At 47.6% G+C, this 13,609-nt stretch overlaps 1 protein-coding gene across 1 annotated transcript; it reads right to left on the reverse strand.

Annotated features, from left to right (window-relative positions):
- Nucleotides 1–3,066: 3,066 nt before the first annotated feature.
- Nucleotides 3,067–4,371, reverse strand: LOC132570135 (uncharacterized protein F54H12.2-like). The gene has a single exon (XM_060236569.1). It carries the CDS (start codon nucleotides 4,369–4,371, stop codon nucleotides 3,067–3,069), a length of 1,305 nt encoding a protein of 434 aa, XP_060092552.1.
- Nucleotides 4,372–13,609: the final 9,238 nt, after the last annotated feature.

Consider the following 13,609-nt stretch of genomic DNA (forward strand, 5'->3'; position numbering starts at 1 on the left):
TTATAAACTTCTTCTGTAGCTTCTCTCTTGTAAATTTAATAATAACATCCCTTGGAGCCCCTCCCTCTCTTCTCCTCTGTATGGGCTCTTTCTATTTCTTGAGGCTGAACCTTAACTCCTTTCTCTTCAATCCATTCTTTCAGTGTTCCCTCTAGAAGCGTATTATTTATCTCTTCAGTAATTCCTGAAAAAATGAGGTTGGCTCTCCTGTTCCTGTCTGAAATCATTGCCAGCTGGCTAGATAACTGATCTATTTTTTGTTTATTTTTACTTGCAAGTTCCTTGGCTAAATTGGCCATCTGAATTGTATCTGAGTTCTTCAGCAATACTCGAAACATCTTCGTTTACTGCTTTGATTTCTTCCAATAGCTGCCCCAGTGAGGCTGTTACTATATTTTGAAAAGCAGACAGTTGCTCAGATAACTCCCTAATTGTCTTCACCATTCCTCACACTTTACTAGGCCTAATCAGAGCTTGTATTCGCTCAGAGCATTGCCTCCTTAGAAGAGTAAAAAATAGTTGTTTTCTTACCCTTGGAACGCTCAGATAAGACTTCTTTCAGTCACCAAAAACTCCTACAGCAATTTCCTCTTACTATTAGCCTTGAGGACGGACTTATCTCAATTTATTTGAGCTTTTAGCAAATTATGCTGAGGAGAGAACAGGCCAGCTGTCTCTTCAGCGCATGTGTACAACTCCAATTGTGAGATATCCAAACCATTTTTTTGAGCTGGTATTTTCAGAGAATTACGAGAAATTTACTTGTGAATGCAAAGTCTACGCTTTCTGTCATGCCTGAAAATACTGTGTGGTTTTACGCATGCTGGCAACCATTGTATGAAGAATTGCTCAGACACTATTCTTTTATAAAGTTTGTAGAGGGTTCGCCCTCCAATTTGAATGATGATGAATTGCTACCTCTTAATAAAATAAACCTCGTCATTATGGATGATCTGATGGCATGTGCCTCCGATAGCGGCGAAATCGAAAACGCTTTCACCAAATGCGTTCATCACAGAAATCTGAGTATTATTTACATTGTGCAGAATCTATTCTGCCAGGGGAAGAGCAGCAGAACCATCAATCTGAACACCAAGTACATGGTGTTATTTAAAAACCCCAGAGATAAATTACAAATAGCGACTGTAGCCAGACAGATGTACCCCGGGAAAGCGGCCTTTTTTATGGAGGCTTATGAAGATGACACGGGAAAGCCCTTCGGCTACCTGATGTTGGATTTAAACGTGACCACGCTGGAATCTTACAGACTTCGTACAGGGATGTTCCCCCCAGACCTCCTGGTCTGCTATGTTATTAAAAAAACAGTCGGGGGGATTAAAAGGCACTGAAGCTCAACTCTGCGGGGCTTTTAAGGAGAGTCAGCCTGCCACAGAAGAAGCATGTCTGCATGCTTAAAAAGAAATGGAAGTCTCCTGAGACTCATCTCCAAATCACCCCCTCATCTAAGGAATGCTATTCTGTGCACTGCTCCAAACGATTTAATAAAGGCTATTGGGGAGATAGCTTTAAACACGCTAAAAGGCATCATCCCCCTGTCACAGCAGCAGAAGACTGTCCTGCAAAAAAAACGGTCCCTGATTAAAATCCTGAGCAGCTCTAATACTCCCTTTACAAAGAAGTAGAAACTGGTGAGATAGCAGGGGGGGTTTATAGGTTCCTTGCTGGGTTTTGTTCTGCCCTTGCTCACCAGCTTTTTAACACCCTCCTGATGGATCATGCGGAGAAGATGTACCTGGTCCCTAGCCAGCAGTTAGATCGTCTAACTATTCAGCGGCCCTCTGAGAGCAAACCCATCAGGCACGCCATTGTGCACTCTCTAGACAAGGAGATGAAAACTGTTCTAGAGAGAAGGAATTTGTCCGAATACCAGAAGGCCAAGATCTACGCCTCTCTTCTTCAGAAATATCTCACGCACATCAGAAAACTAAGCTGGATCTGTATCTCCCGCAAACTGAGTTAACACCCAACATCGATAAAAAAAATGCAACGGTTTTTGAAGAGGTGATAGAGAATCTACCACATCAAAACAGGAACAATGCCCATGTGCTGCTAAAGAAAATGGATCAAAACAAAGAAATTGCCTCTTGGGATGAAAGGGCAACTTTTCTTTACAGAGGGGCCCCTGTTGCTGGAAGCCATCTGCTTGACTTGGTCAAGGCTATTACTCAGACTCGCCCTCCCTCTTCTGCCCCCTCACCTAAAGTCATGGACATGTTTATGAGGGCTCTGGCCGAACTCAACGTCCCCTCTTCAGTGGTGGACACCCCGGCTGCTAGAAAAATGCTGGAAGACCTGAAAAGCCCACAGCCTCCGGCTTTAAAGCGCACACCCATAATTTCTTCTAAAAACCCCAAAAATTTGACCCCTCCTTATTTCTTCTAAAAGAAAAAAAGACGGCCTGCGTGGTTGACTATGGAAGAATATATATTTTTTTGTAAATGCAAATCTTTCGGCTCCGAGTATTTTATGGACAAAAGACACACACTTACTCCATTTTAATATTCCAACAGATTTTTATTAGGGGGACCACAAGAAACACAGGTTTGGGTGCGGGTGTACATGTTTTGTAAAGTCCTTGAAGTCTTCAGGGTGCTTTTTGCAAAACTCACGACCATCCTGTCATTCAGTTTGGGGGTGGGAGAATACATCTTCACAATCTCGTGAAAGGGGGCACCTTTGCAGTGGTAGAGAAAAAACATGCAGTGCTGTCCGCATGTGTTAGATGTTGATCCTTGGAAACGGTTCCTCTGGAAATGCACCTCGTTAGAATTCTTGTTTAAAAAGTCCATGATGGTGGGCGGAAAGAGGGGGCTAAAGGGCGGGTTGCCGAATGAGTCAAAAAACTCGGAGGTCCCAGGGTTGCTGAGATAAATTGCCAGCCAGTGTTCTCCCAGGAGGTAGTGGGGATGAGCGTTCACCACTAAATCGATGGGCCTCTGGGACAGCCTTTCAACAGGTAGCTGATCGCTGGGGAAGATGTTCAAGAAGCTTTTTTGGGTGTGAGGATTGTCTAGTAAAACACGTGTTAGCTGGACAGTATGCATGTTACATATAGTCAAAGTGCAGGTTGCAATTTTGGTTGATCTCGATGATGTTGTACACGATCAAATTCACCGTTTGGGGGAGTGCGTCTGCAAAGTGTATTTCAGCTCTCAGGTTCCCCGTTTTGATCAGGGAGTAATGGTCTGCACATTCCTGATCAGGAGAGAGGTCAAAGGCAAACAGAGTGTACCCATTATGATACTCGTCATGATCTATTAAGAGTGGTCTATCCTGAAGATGCTTCCCCGCCGTTTGCACCAAACTCATGTATTCTCTCACGTTGTTTCCCGCGGCAAAGTCGGGCTGGAAGGGTTTTGGGGGGATCTGCTCCCCGTCCACATATAGGACTGCAAAGTTAATGTTGTAATCTTTAAAGTGGAAAGGGTTTTTGGTGAAGCCGCTGCTGAATGCGTCATTGTCCACCAGAGCCATGGCCACCATTTTGGGAAGCTGTCCCAAAAACAAGTTGTCTTGGTTGCTTACATGGGCTCCTGCTGAGATACTGAACACTTTCATGCTGACACGGTCCACAGGGTATTTTGCTGTGGAGGTCATCAGTGCTTCAGCATGGGCCAGTCGGACACCCGGGGACACCCTCACTTTTTTCACAAAGAGGGAGGCTGAATCCATCTGGAGCTTAAAACGTGTCTCGTCTCCAGCACCGCTCATCAAGCAGAAGGTGTCCCTGCTGTGGGTTAGTTTGATTTCCACATCCACTCCATTTAGTAGCAGTTTTTCTTGAAAAAATAGGTCCACATGGAGATGCTCTAAAAGGTCTATCATCCTGCTCTCGGCTGTTAGTTCTGCTCTCTTGGCAAACCCCTTGTTGATGGGGTTTATCAGGATGGTGGATTCGTGCTGGCCAGCCGTATCCTTATAAAAACCACCTGCTGAAAATTGTGTGGCTAGGGTTTCCCCGCTGTAATTGAGCAGAGTTTCAATCATTGCCCTATAGGGGTAGCAATCATTGCTCTGGCTGATCAGCCGATCTTCGACGGTCACATCCAGCTGACTGAATATGGATGCTATCGGATAGTTCACCAGCGCCACTCTAGCATCAGCAGGGAGGTCTGTGCCATCTTCTCGAGTACTTTTGCATATCACGTAGAGGAGTGTATTGTTTAAATCGATGTAATCTTCCCCATTACCAGCTATGTAGAACTCTAGATGCGCAGATCCTGTAAGGGCTGATAGGGGTGGGACTTTGATATATAGGCTTTTCTCGATGCAAGTTTGTGTCAGGGCTATCTGGAACAGATCAAGCTCCGACTTCACACACTCTTCCGAGCCGCAGTGGATGAATGCCATGGCCCGCTTATATAACGTCTTTGAGTCCCCTGTGAGGAGTCCTCTTCTTTTCCTTCTTTCCTCCCCTCTTCCTCAGGGCCTTCTGCTTCTTCGGGCCCCCGCAGCTTCTTTTAACGGGTCTTGGGGGGCCCCTACGTGTAGTAGACCGTTTTCTTTTAAGTCCGCCCCGTCTTTTAAGATACAGAAAGCCTGATCCTTCCTGGGAGTCAAGTTTATTCATAACTCGACGTGTCACATGGCCCACGACATCTTGAGCAATATTGTGAGCTGCAGTTTTCAAGTGCGGCTTGACAACGTCTGCCCCTTTTTTAAAAAGCGGTACGGCCATTCAGAAAAGCCTCCGAAAAATCCCTCCAACTCCTGACCCATAACGGGTGCACCATGAAATGGGTGCACCATGAAATCCAGGGAGAGCGTAACCGGCCAGCGCTGGGTCCCCATAATCTTTCACAATCACAATTTTTTCCGTGGTCGTAAGTGCAACCTTATGATGACCTTTCCGTATCGGAATGACACGGGTTGATTCTGATCTGTCTTTATTTCTACGCGGATCAATATGCTGTTTGTTGACGGGGACATAGTGGGGCTCATCATAGACGACTGTGACAAAATTGTGAGTTTTCCCTCTTATCGAAACACAGCGCAGAAGGGGCACGGCTGTGTCCCCTACCAGCTGGTGCTCTATGATATCGGTATATAGGTACAGAGAATTAAATCCCTTGGTAATATCCATTGCGTGTTGAATGTTTTTGAATGGCGTGTTAGCAGCGCTAATTCGTCACCCACAATGAAGTGTGTAATGCTCAAACCGACAAATCTAGTTTTCCCTGTTGTTTGGTCATAAAGGAAACACACATCGGGTGGTGTGTCGGCGTGTTTCCATACAGCCCTCTGCATGGCATCTAATATATGGCGAACGTTTTCGTAATAGCCCTGCTTCACCTGGAATTCGTTTCTAGTAGTCTCGGTACAGATTTGGAACATCTGTGGTTTACTGATCATGTACCAGGTGCGGGGGTACTGAATTTCCACCAATCCCACTTCCCACTCCCCCCTCAAATCCAGAGGCTTAAACAAGCACACCGTGAAAGCCGAACTGGTGTTTTCAGGAAATAGGTTCTTAGAAGCGTTGCTGGGGAGCGTGATGTAAAAACCGTCATCTTCCATCCCGTTCAACGATGCCTTCAGCCGGGACCCAGCTGTTAAATTTGGGTGGCCACCCCCTCCACTTCACTAAGATCTGCTTCTGTTTCTTGTTTGTCTGGGTTTTTATAATTTTCTCTATCTTGTATGTTCTGTCTTTCCAACGAGTCACTTTCTGCAACTCCTCTGTGTAAAACCCTTCTAGGATCGGTTCACTGTCAAAATCTACCAGGTGGTACACGGGCCTCTCGCCCCTTCCCCCCACCTCTTCTATAATAAAAATTTCTTCTGTGAAATTCTGTTCATAATCCTTCTCAAATGTCCCCTTTGTTCTAGAGACCCTCACATGGTCCCCTTTTCTAAACAGAACTTGTGTTTCTTTTTTGGGAGACCCCAGGACCGCACCATACACGCGCCTCCACACTGTAAACGCGTTAGAGGGTTTCACATCTACAGGCCATGTCTGAATAGTTCTATGGTGACTATGGTTATAACTTTTGATTAGGTCTTGTAACACATCCGTATACTTAAAAGTGTTATTGTGTGTAAAATATCTCCACATCCTGGTCTTTAAAGTTCTATTAAACCTCTCCACTATGGCCACCTTCACCTCATTGTTGGTGACAAAATGGCGAACTCTGTGTTGCTTTAACAGAGCACCCACTTTTTTATTGAGAAACTCCTTGCTCCTGTCTGTTTGCAGCTTCTGAGGGACCCTCCCTTGTCCTCTGAAAATACTTTTAAAAGCAGTTGAAACTTCGATCCCACCCTTGTCTTTCAGAGGCACCACCCACATGTATTTAGACAGGATGTCTATCACTGTCAGAATATATTTATAGCCCCTGTTGTAATTGAAATATTGTTGCATATCTACCAAATCTGCCTGCCACTGCTCGTCAACATTCCCCATGATTACCTTGTTTCTTTTGAAATGCACCCTGACCGGTTTATGCACGCTGTATGCGTTCTGATCATCCAACCACTCTTTCACCTCATTTCTGCTCAGCTTATACCCCCTCTTAGATGCTGCCTGAAATAGCAGTTCAATACCCCCAAAACTACCAACCTCCCACAGATTATAATAAATCCCTTTAAACACATCCCCATGGTGCGTCATGTCACTTTGCTCTCTTTTGCCACAATGAAAGTATTTTTTATTATGCTGCATATATACAGAAAAACTGGATCTTCACTCTGACTCGTCCTGATTCTCATCTTTTTCTCCGAGTTGTTTCTGCTTCTCAGCATGCTCCATGGCTTTCCTTTGCAGAAATTTACACAGGTCTTCCCCCTTAACTTCAAACACCGTAAACTTTGGAACATCCACAGATGCACTTTGGGCACCGTATCCCTCCTTTTGAAACAGGGGGACCAGTCCGCAGCGGTAGCAACAGCCTGGGTTTATCTCCTCGCTAACGTATCTGGCCAGTAGTGCAAAATCAATGGTTCTGTCCCACACCTGTGTTCAAAGAAGAAAACACATTTTTTAGTTCAAATATTGCTTTGTTACATTCACACAGTTGGTGCAGTTTTATTACACTTACATTGGGGAATAAAGCCTCAATTCATGGGCAGTTGTCTTCTTCTTCCCCCTCCTTGGCTGGATCAGCATCCGTTGGAGGCACATGTGTTTGCGTTTCATAAGTCGGGGGTTCCCTCACCTTTTCCACGGCTTCAGGCACCATGTCTGCTCCAGAATCTCCAGAGGTATCCTCCATGTCCGCTCCAGAATCACTGGCGGTACTGTGCTCAGCATCTGCTAGGGAATCTTCCTCATCATCCCTTTCATCGCCTGAATCTTGAATGTGGGCTAGATCCCCACAGTATGGGTAGTGACAGGAGTCAGGCCTCCCTGAGTTGACTGACTGCTGCCACATTCTCTATCTAGAAGTTTGAAGAAGCAAAAAAAAAAAAAAATAGTATCCTGCCTCATGAGCATGCCCCCCAATTCCACACACCTCATTTTTAGACCTTATATCCAGATAGAGCGTTTCCTCCACAATCCCCATATTTTCTTGTGCCTTCCCTCCATGTTCTGACTTCTTGCCATCACTTGTGGGTGAGAGATGCATCAACACCTCGTAAACAGGTTCCTCCTATCGGCTTTCCCCCTATCTGTCTCCACTGGGTTCATATCATCATGAACAGCCTGTTCCAAAGCCGGAACCCCATCAGCCTCCACAACATTCATTTCTTCATAAAATGATGGTTCAACAGAGCCGGGAAACCAAAAGCAACAAACGCATGCCATGGAGTGGGGTGGGTAGGTGGGGGTCTCTCCTATTTTAAAGAGTTCCATGGGAAAGCCGCACTGACACTCATTGGTGTGTTTAAATGTTGCAGGGGACACGCCCTGTAACAACCAGGGGCGGCCGGCAACATTTCAGATATATTATACAACAACATTTTTGGCACCTGCACTTCCCACCTGTAAACTATTGACTTAGGGGGTCCTAAAGCAAAGCATCTGTTTTTGAAAAACGTTGCATCTCCACAATTCTCTAAATCACGTCTGTGTTGCAAAACATGCTTTCCCCCAAACAATATGAAGCCTGCTACATCAGTGGCTGCCCCCCTCCTTTCCCCCTTAGGAAACAGCCGGCATTCCTTGCGGGGGGGATCCCTAGCTGTCCCCTCGGGGACTGTTGCATCACTCACCCATAAGAAAACATACGACGTTCTTTTTTTGTTTGGGCGGGGCGTGCATGTGTGGGCAGGGCAGCTGTCACTTTGATGATGATAGGGGGTCCTTAGCTACTACTATCCTCCACTCTGTAGTGCTTTGGTGCATTTTAAAATCCTGTCTTCTGAAGCATTTGTTAATGTTTATCTTTTGACTGTTCTCTCCTCTTAGGCTTTTATAGGTGAGCCGCTTTCCTGACATCAATCTGAATCCCTACAAGACCTTTCAGAATAAGATAGGCACAGCAATGACATACTTTGGGGACAGGTATTACAGGATGATCTTATAGAAAGATTTCTATTCCTCATTTTCCTGAGCACTTGGGAAAGATCATTCAAAGAAAATGGTTTTGCTACAGTATAATTTTAACAAATTCATGTGGGGTAGACATGTTAGAGTGCTGCAGCCGAAATTACAAAGAGTCTTTTGACATTACCCAATCTCTTATGCTATCAGATTTCATAAACCAGAGCCCACTTTGTCAAATGCATAAAGTGTTACACTCAGTAGTCAAAAATGTAGTTTACACATGGGTACTATCAGAAGAACAGGTAAATGCGTATTATGACATTTCAGATTGTATTGCATTGCCTTGCAGAGCACAGATGAAAACAATTCAATCCAAAAACTAAGAACATGAAACTGCCTTGTCCATCAGGTTCAGTATTTCTACAGTAGCACTTTAAGGTCTCAGACAGAGGTCTTTTTCAACAACTGATCCTTTTAACAAAAGATGCCAGGAATTGAGCCATAGACCTCTGCATGCAAGGCAGGTGCTCTGCCAGTGGGGAGAGGTCATGGGTCAGTGGTAGAACATCTGCTTGGCATGCAGAAGGCCCCAGGTTCAATTTCTTGCATCTCCATTTAAAAGGACCTGGTGATGTGAAAGACCTCTGTCTGAGACCTCCAAGAGCTGCTGCCAGACAATACAATCCTTGATGGACCAATGATCTGATTCAGTATAAAGCAGCTCCCCCTACCAAAAAAAAAAAATCCAATCGGAGTCTCAAATAGTGATCAATTGGCAAAAGAAATGGTGCAGTTTACACAGGGGCAACTTTTGGAGGGCTAGCTGTGTTAGCCTGCTGCAGTCAAAATAACTCAAAGTTTCTGGCACATGAAAGACTACTTTATTTATTATGGCATAAGGTTTTGAGAACCAGGACAGACTTTGTGAAGTAAATCCAGTGAATGCATGTTATTGCCCCCCCCAAGTCGGAATAAAGAGGCGGACACAATTATATTGGTGAAAATATGGGCCACTTTTATTGAATAACACTGCAAATGGCAAGGGCAACCGAACTGCGGCCAGGTCAGGGCCAGGGGTCTCCTCAGACCGCTCCCCTGCCTTTTTCAGCGGGCGAGAGACCTGGCCCCCCGGCCGGAGCTGTGTGCCACAGCTCCCGTCAGGCAGGCCCAGCAGGGAGGCTCGCACCGGAGGGCCCAAACACCAGACGTGAGTCTCAGCGAAAGGCACCCATCCAATCAAGTCTCCAGGACAGTCTGCATTCACACACCTCGGGCCACACCAAAGGTTGATCCTGCCAGACCCCCAACTCCCCAAACGGGGGAGGCTAACCGGTCCTCCCCAGGCAGCATGGTGCCATAAACCCCGTAAAACCTGCCACAACTAAGGCCAAGTCTCTACTTAGGGCTTAGCACCCACCCAAAGGCACAACGCCAACACCAGCCCTTGCCGCAAATCCTTCAGGAAAAGCATATTACCCTTTTCCGAGAGATGTACCCCATCCCCTCTGTAGAGGTCAGGACATTCCTTAGAAATATCCGGATGGGGCAAGTAGTGGCCCAACCACCCTCCAAAACTTTGCGAATCTCCTTATTCGCTCTGTAAAGAGCCCTTACTAACCCAGCTGAATTCCAAGAACTGCGCCACACAAGCGCGGAATCATGGCCGACCAAACCATAATGGTACCAGACCATCTGTTCCTTAAGTACTTGAAATCCTCTACCTCCCAGGTGAACAAATTAATACCTGCGGAGGAGGGCCCACAAACTCATAACATAACAAGGGGGGGGGCAGCCAGGCCACTGAAGACCCCTGCGCCCCCGCCATTCCACCATAACATATTTTATTTGCTGGAGCCCCAGCTGAGCAGTTCTCCGAGCTTGACTGTGCCCGCAGATGAGAACTCTGCTCCTTCGGCCAGGAACAACAGCATCTAGAAGGAAAAACAAACAAGTTAACAAACCCAGACTTAAACCACCACCCCGCTCCTAATAAAACTACCAGCGGAGCAAAGGGCGAATAAAACTTTTGTAAGCCTGAGACCGCCACCGGCCAAGGCTGAATGGACAAAGTAGGATAACCCAGGGCAGCAGCCGTATATGCCGCGCCAATTCAAAGAAATGGATACAAAACCTCACTCCAAATAACCCCAAAGTTGATGTCATGCCAGAGCCAGAGGGCTACACTCAAAATGGCAGAACAACAACCTTTGTCAACCTCAGAGCTACCTTACCCCCTGATCCCTTAACATCCCTTCCTGAAACTAAAACTTTTAACAAATATCAACTGTTCCCCTTACGGGTGTAACTGCGAAGCCCTACCTCAAGAGGACCCACCTTCATCAGGCTGAGGCCTATCTCCAGATTGAGAAGGGCCCCCCCCGATCCTTTCTGACCCATTCACGGCCGGACTCTCGGACAGTTATTGAAAGAGTGAGGGCCAGCGCACAGGGGGCATTCATGCTTGAACTGGCAAGCTTTACGGCTGCATGCTCCCTGGGCCCCAAACTCCCAGCAGAGCAAATGGTGCTGAGCCGCCTGCCCAGCAGCACTGCGGGAGGATACTGACGCACTGGAAGGAGAAGAGGAATCCTTGGATACAAGGTGACCACTGTCGGATCGATCCCCCAAATTGGGCCGAGCGGGTGACATCACCTGCAGCCACAACTGCTGGTGAATCTGATCTCAGGGGAGTGAAGGGTACAAAGCAGCCCTCATCCTGAACTCCTGGTCGTATTGGATCCAGGCCGGGCCGCTGAACATCGTATACCCCTTGTATATGATGTCCATATATTGAATCAGTGCAGCGACCCGCCAGGGCTGCGCACACGCTATCACTCCCGCATATATGAAAAACCCCGAAAGCCAATTGGCCCAGGTCCTGTCAACCTTCCTTTTCTTTAGCTTCTCCTTCTCTTTATCATCCAACTCCTCCTTGTCCTTCTTTTCCAATTCCCTAAATAAGAGGGAGAATATGTCTACGTATTCTCCTTTTAGGATTTTTTCCCTCGTGGCCGGCAGCAAGCGATCCCCCAAGGGCAAGGCCACCTCACCAAAGGGCATAGCCCCAAAAGGGGCCGTACCGTAAGGAGATGGGAAACCCCATCCACTCGACAGCCCCGATGCTGCCCCCTGCTGCCCAGGCCAATTACCGAATGGACCAAACTGGCCCTGTGACCACATCCAGTTGCCATGCTGCCCCAAGCCTAGAGATGAAGGAGCCCCAGCACTACCCGGTGTAGCCCCTACCCCATTAGGAGCCGCAGATCCCAAGGCCCCCCAGGGCCACACAGGCCCAGTGTGAGGCAGCGAATTATCCCCCAACTTACCCTGAGGCAGAGCTGGCACCAACGCAGACCCGGCACCGAGTACCCCAGATGACGGACCCGCTCCCACATCGGAGCCAACAAGCCTTACAGCTCCTCCAGTTGAAGATGCAGACGACCTGCCCTCCAAAATAGATAAACGGGTCAATATATCCGCTTGCAAAGCCCGCTTAGGGACCCGCCCCTTCTTAGGCATCTGAGAAGGTGGAAACCCCGATGCCTGCTCCAAGGCCAGCAGTCTCTGAAAAATGACTGCATTCACCTCATCCCCCACCTCCTCATCCGACGACACGGGGGGCGGAGGACGCTTTGGAGGTGGTCTAGGAGCCTTAGGAGCAGGCTTCTTCCCCTTAGATTTCCCACCACCTTTACGCCCAGACATGCTCGCTGAAGAGCACAGCCCAAATCTCAATTAAAGAGAAAATAGGAACTGCTGCAACCCCAGCAATCACTCTGATCCACAAAGGTGAGCCGCAAAAGGAAAACCCCACCAGAGCCTAAAAAGTCAGTATTGTCTTCTCAGACTGGCAGCAGCTCACCCGGGTCTCAAGCTGAGGCTTTTCACACCTAATAGCCTGGGCCCTTTTTGGAGATGCTTGGGATTGAACCTGGGACCTTCTGCCTCCCAAGCAGATGCTCTACCACTGAGGAAAATCTGTGACCTAGCTCATGCTCACTCAGCTTAGCGGGAACACTGGTGGTCTCCCATCCAAGCTCTAACCATGGCCAACCCTGCTTAGCTTCCAAGCTCTGACAAGCTGGATCCTGCCTGGGCTAGTCAGGCTGCTGCAATTATCACACCATAAAAGAGGGGGGGGAGGGAGGGCCTAATTCCTTAAAATGGCCGCTGCCCCACTCGTACTTAAAATGGCCACCACCTCCCTAGCCTAAAATGGCCGCCAAGAAGAAGGGAGAAGAACCCCACCAAAAATGGCCGCCCAGACCCAGGCAAAAGGACAACCTCCCAGACACCACAAGATGGCCGCCTCTCCCACTAATCAGCAATCTGAATATCCCAATGGAGAACCCTGCCACTGCAGGGGAGCCCACAACCCCCAAAAGCAGGACAAGAAGGGAGACAATGGCCACCCTTTATCAACAAGGCGACCTCACCCACAATCGCTCCAGCCCACTACCAATCAATATCTAAATAATCCCAATAATCCTCCTAATTGGGCAAGCCCTGCACTCTGCTGGGCTGAAGCACAAGGCCAGCAGCCCTTATACCACCAAATGACTGTGAGACGCCGATCCCACGCCGCTCTCGCCGCTCTCAAGCCTCACGCATCCAAAAACGGCCTCACCCAACGCACTCAAGCACAATCCCCCTCAGGTGCCAGCAGGAGCTCAGACTCACGCTCCCTCTTGCTCCAAGCACCTGAAGAGGACTGTCAGGACCGAGGCGGAGTCTTCCAAGCAATCACGGAAGCCCCGCCCCTCTCAGACGCGCCTAAAGCGCGCCTCGCAGTCCACTCTCCCTCCGGGGGGGGGGGAAAATCTCCCCGGCAGCCACGCCGCAATGCGGCGGGCTGCCGGAGGCTCCGTTTTGATTACAGACAATTACTTCATGTAGTGAGCTCGTTTTAAATTTGCATGCAAATTCTAGCTCAACAGTTTCAGGCTGGTATTTTCCCCCAACACTTATATGTTGAAGTATGCAACTTTCAGTGCTGTTGCTGAATGTCAAAGGAGTGTTGCTATATTATCATAAATTTAGTATTTCCAACAGAAATTGAATATAAAATCCAGCTAGAAACAATGGACTATCTTTAAGAACATAAAAGTAGCCACACTTGATCAGATAAATCATCCATCTAGTGTAACATCCTGTTTCCTACAC

The sequence above is a fragment of the Heteronotia binoei genome, chromosome 4 (genome assembly GCF_032191835.1).
Source record: "Heteronotia binoei isolate CCM8104 ecotype False Entrance Well chromosome 4, APGP_CSIRO_Hbin_v1, whole genome shotgun sequence".
Lineage (NCBI taxonomy): Eukaryota > Metazoa > Chordata > Lepidosauria > Squamata > Gekkonidae > Heteronotia > Heteronotia binoei.

Bases quoted from the DNA above. Each gene is read 5' to 3' on its own strand.
- LOC132570135 (XM_060236569.1), bottom strand. From the start codon at position 4,371: ATGGCATTCATCCACTGCGGCTCGGAAGAGTGTGTGAAGTCGGAGCTT.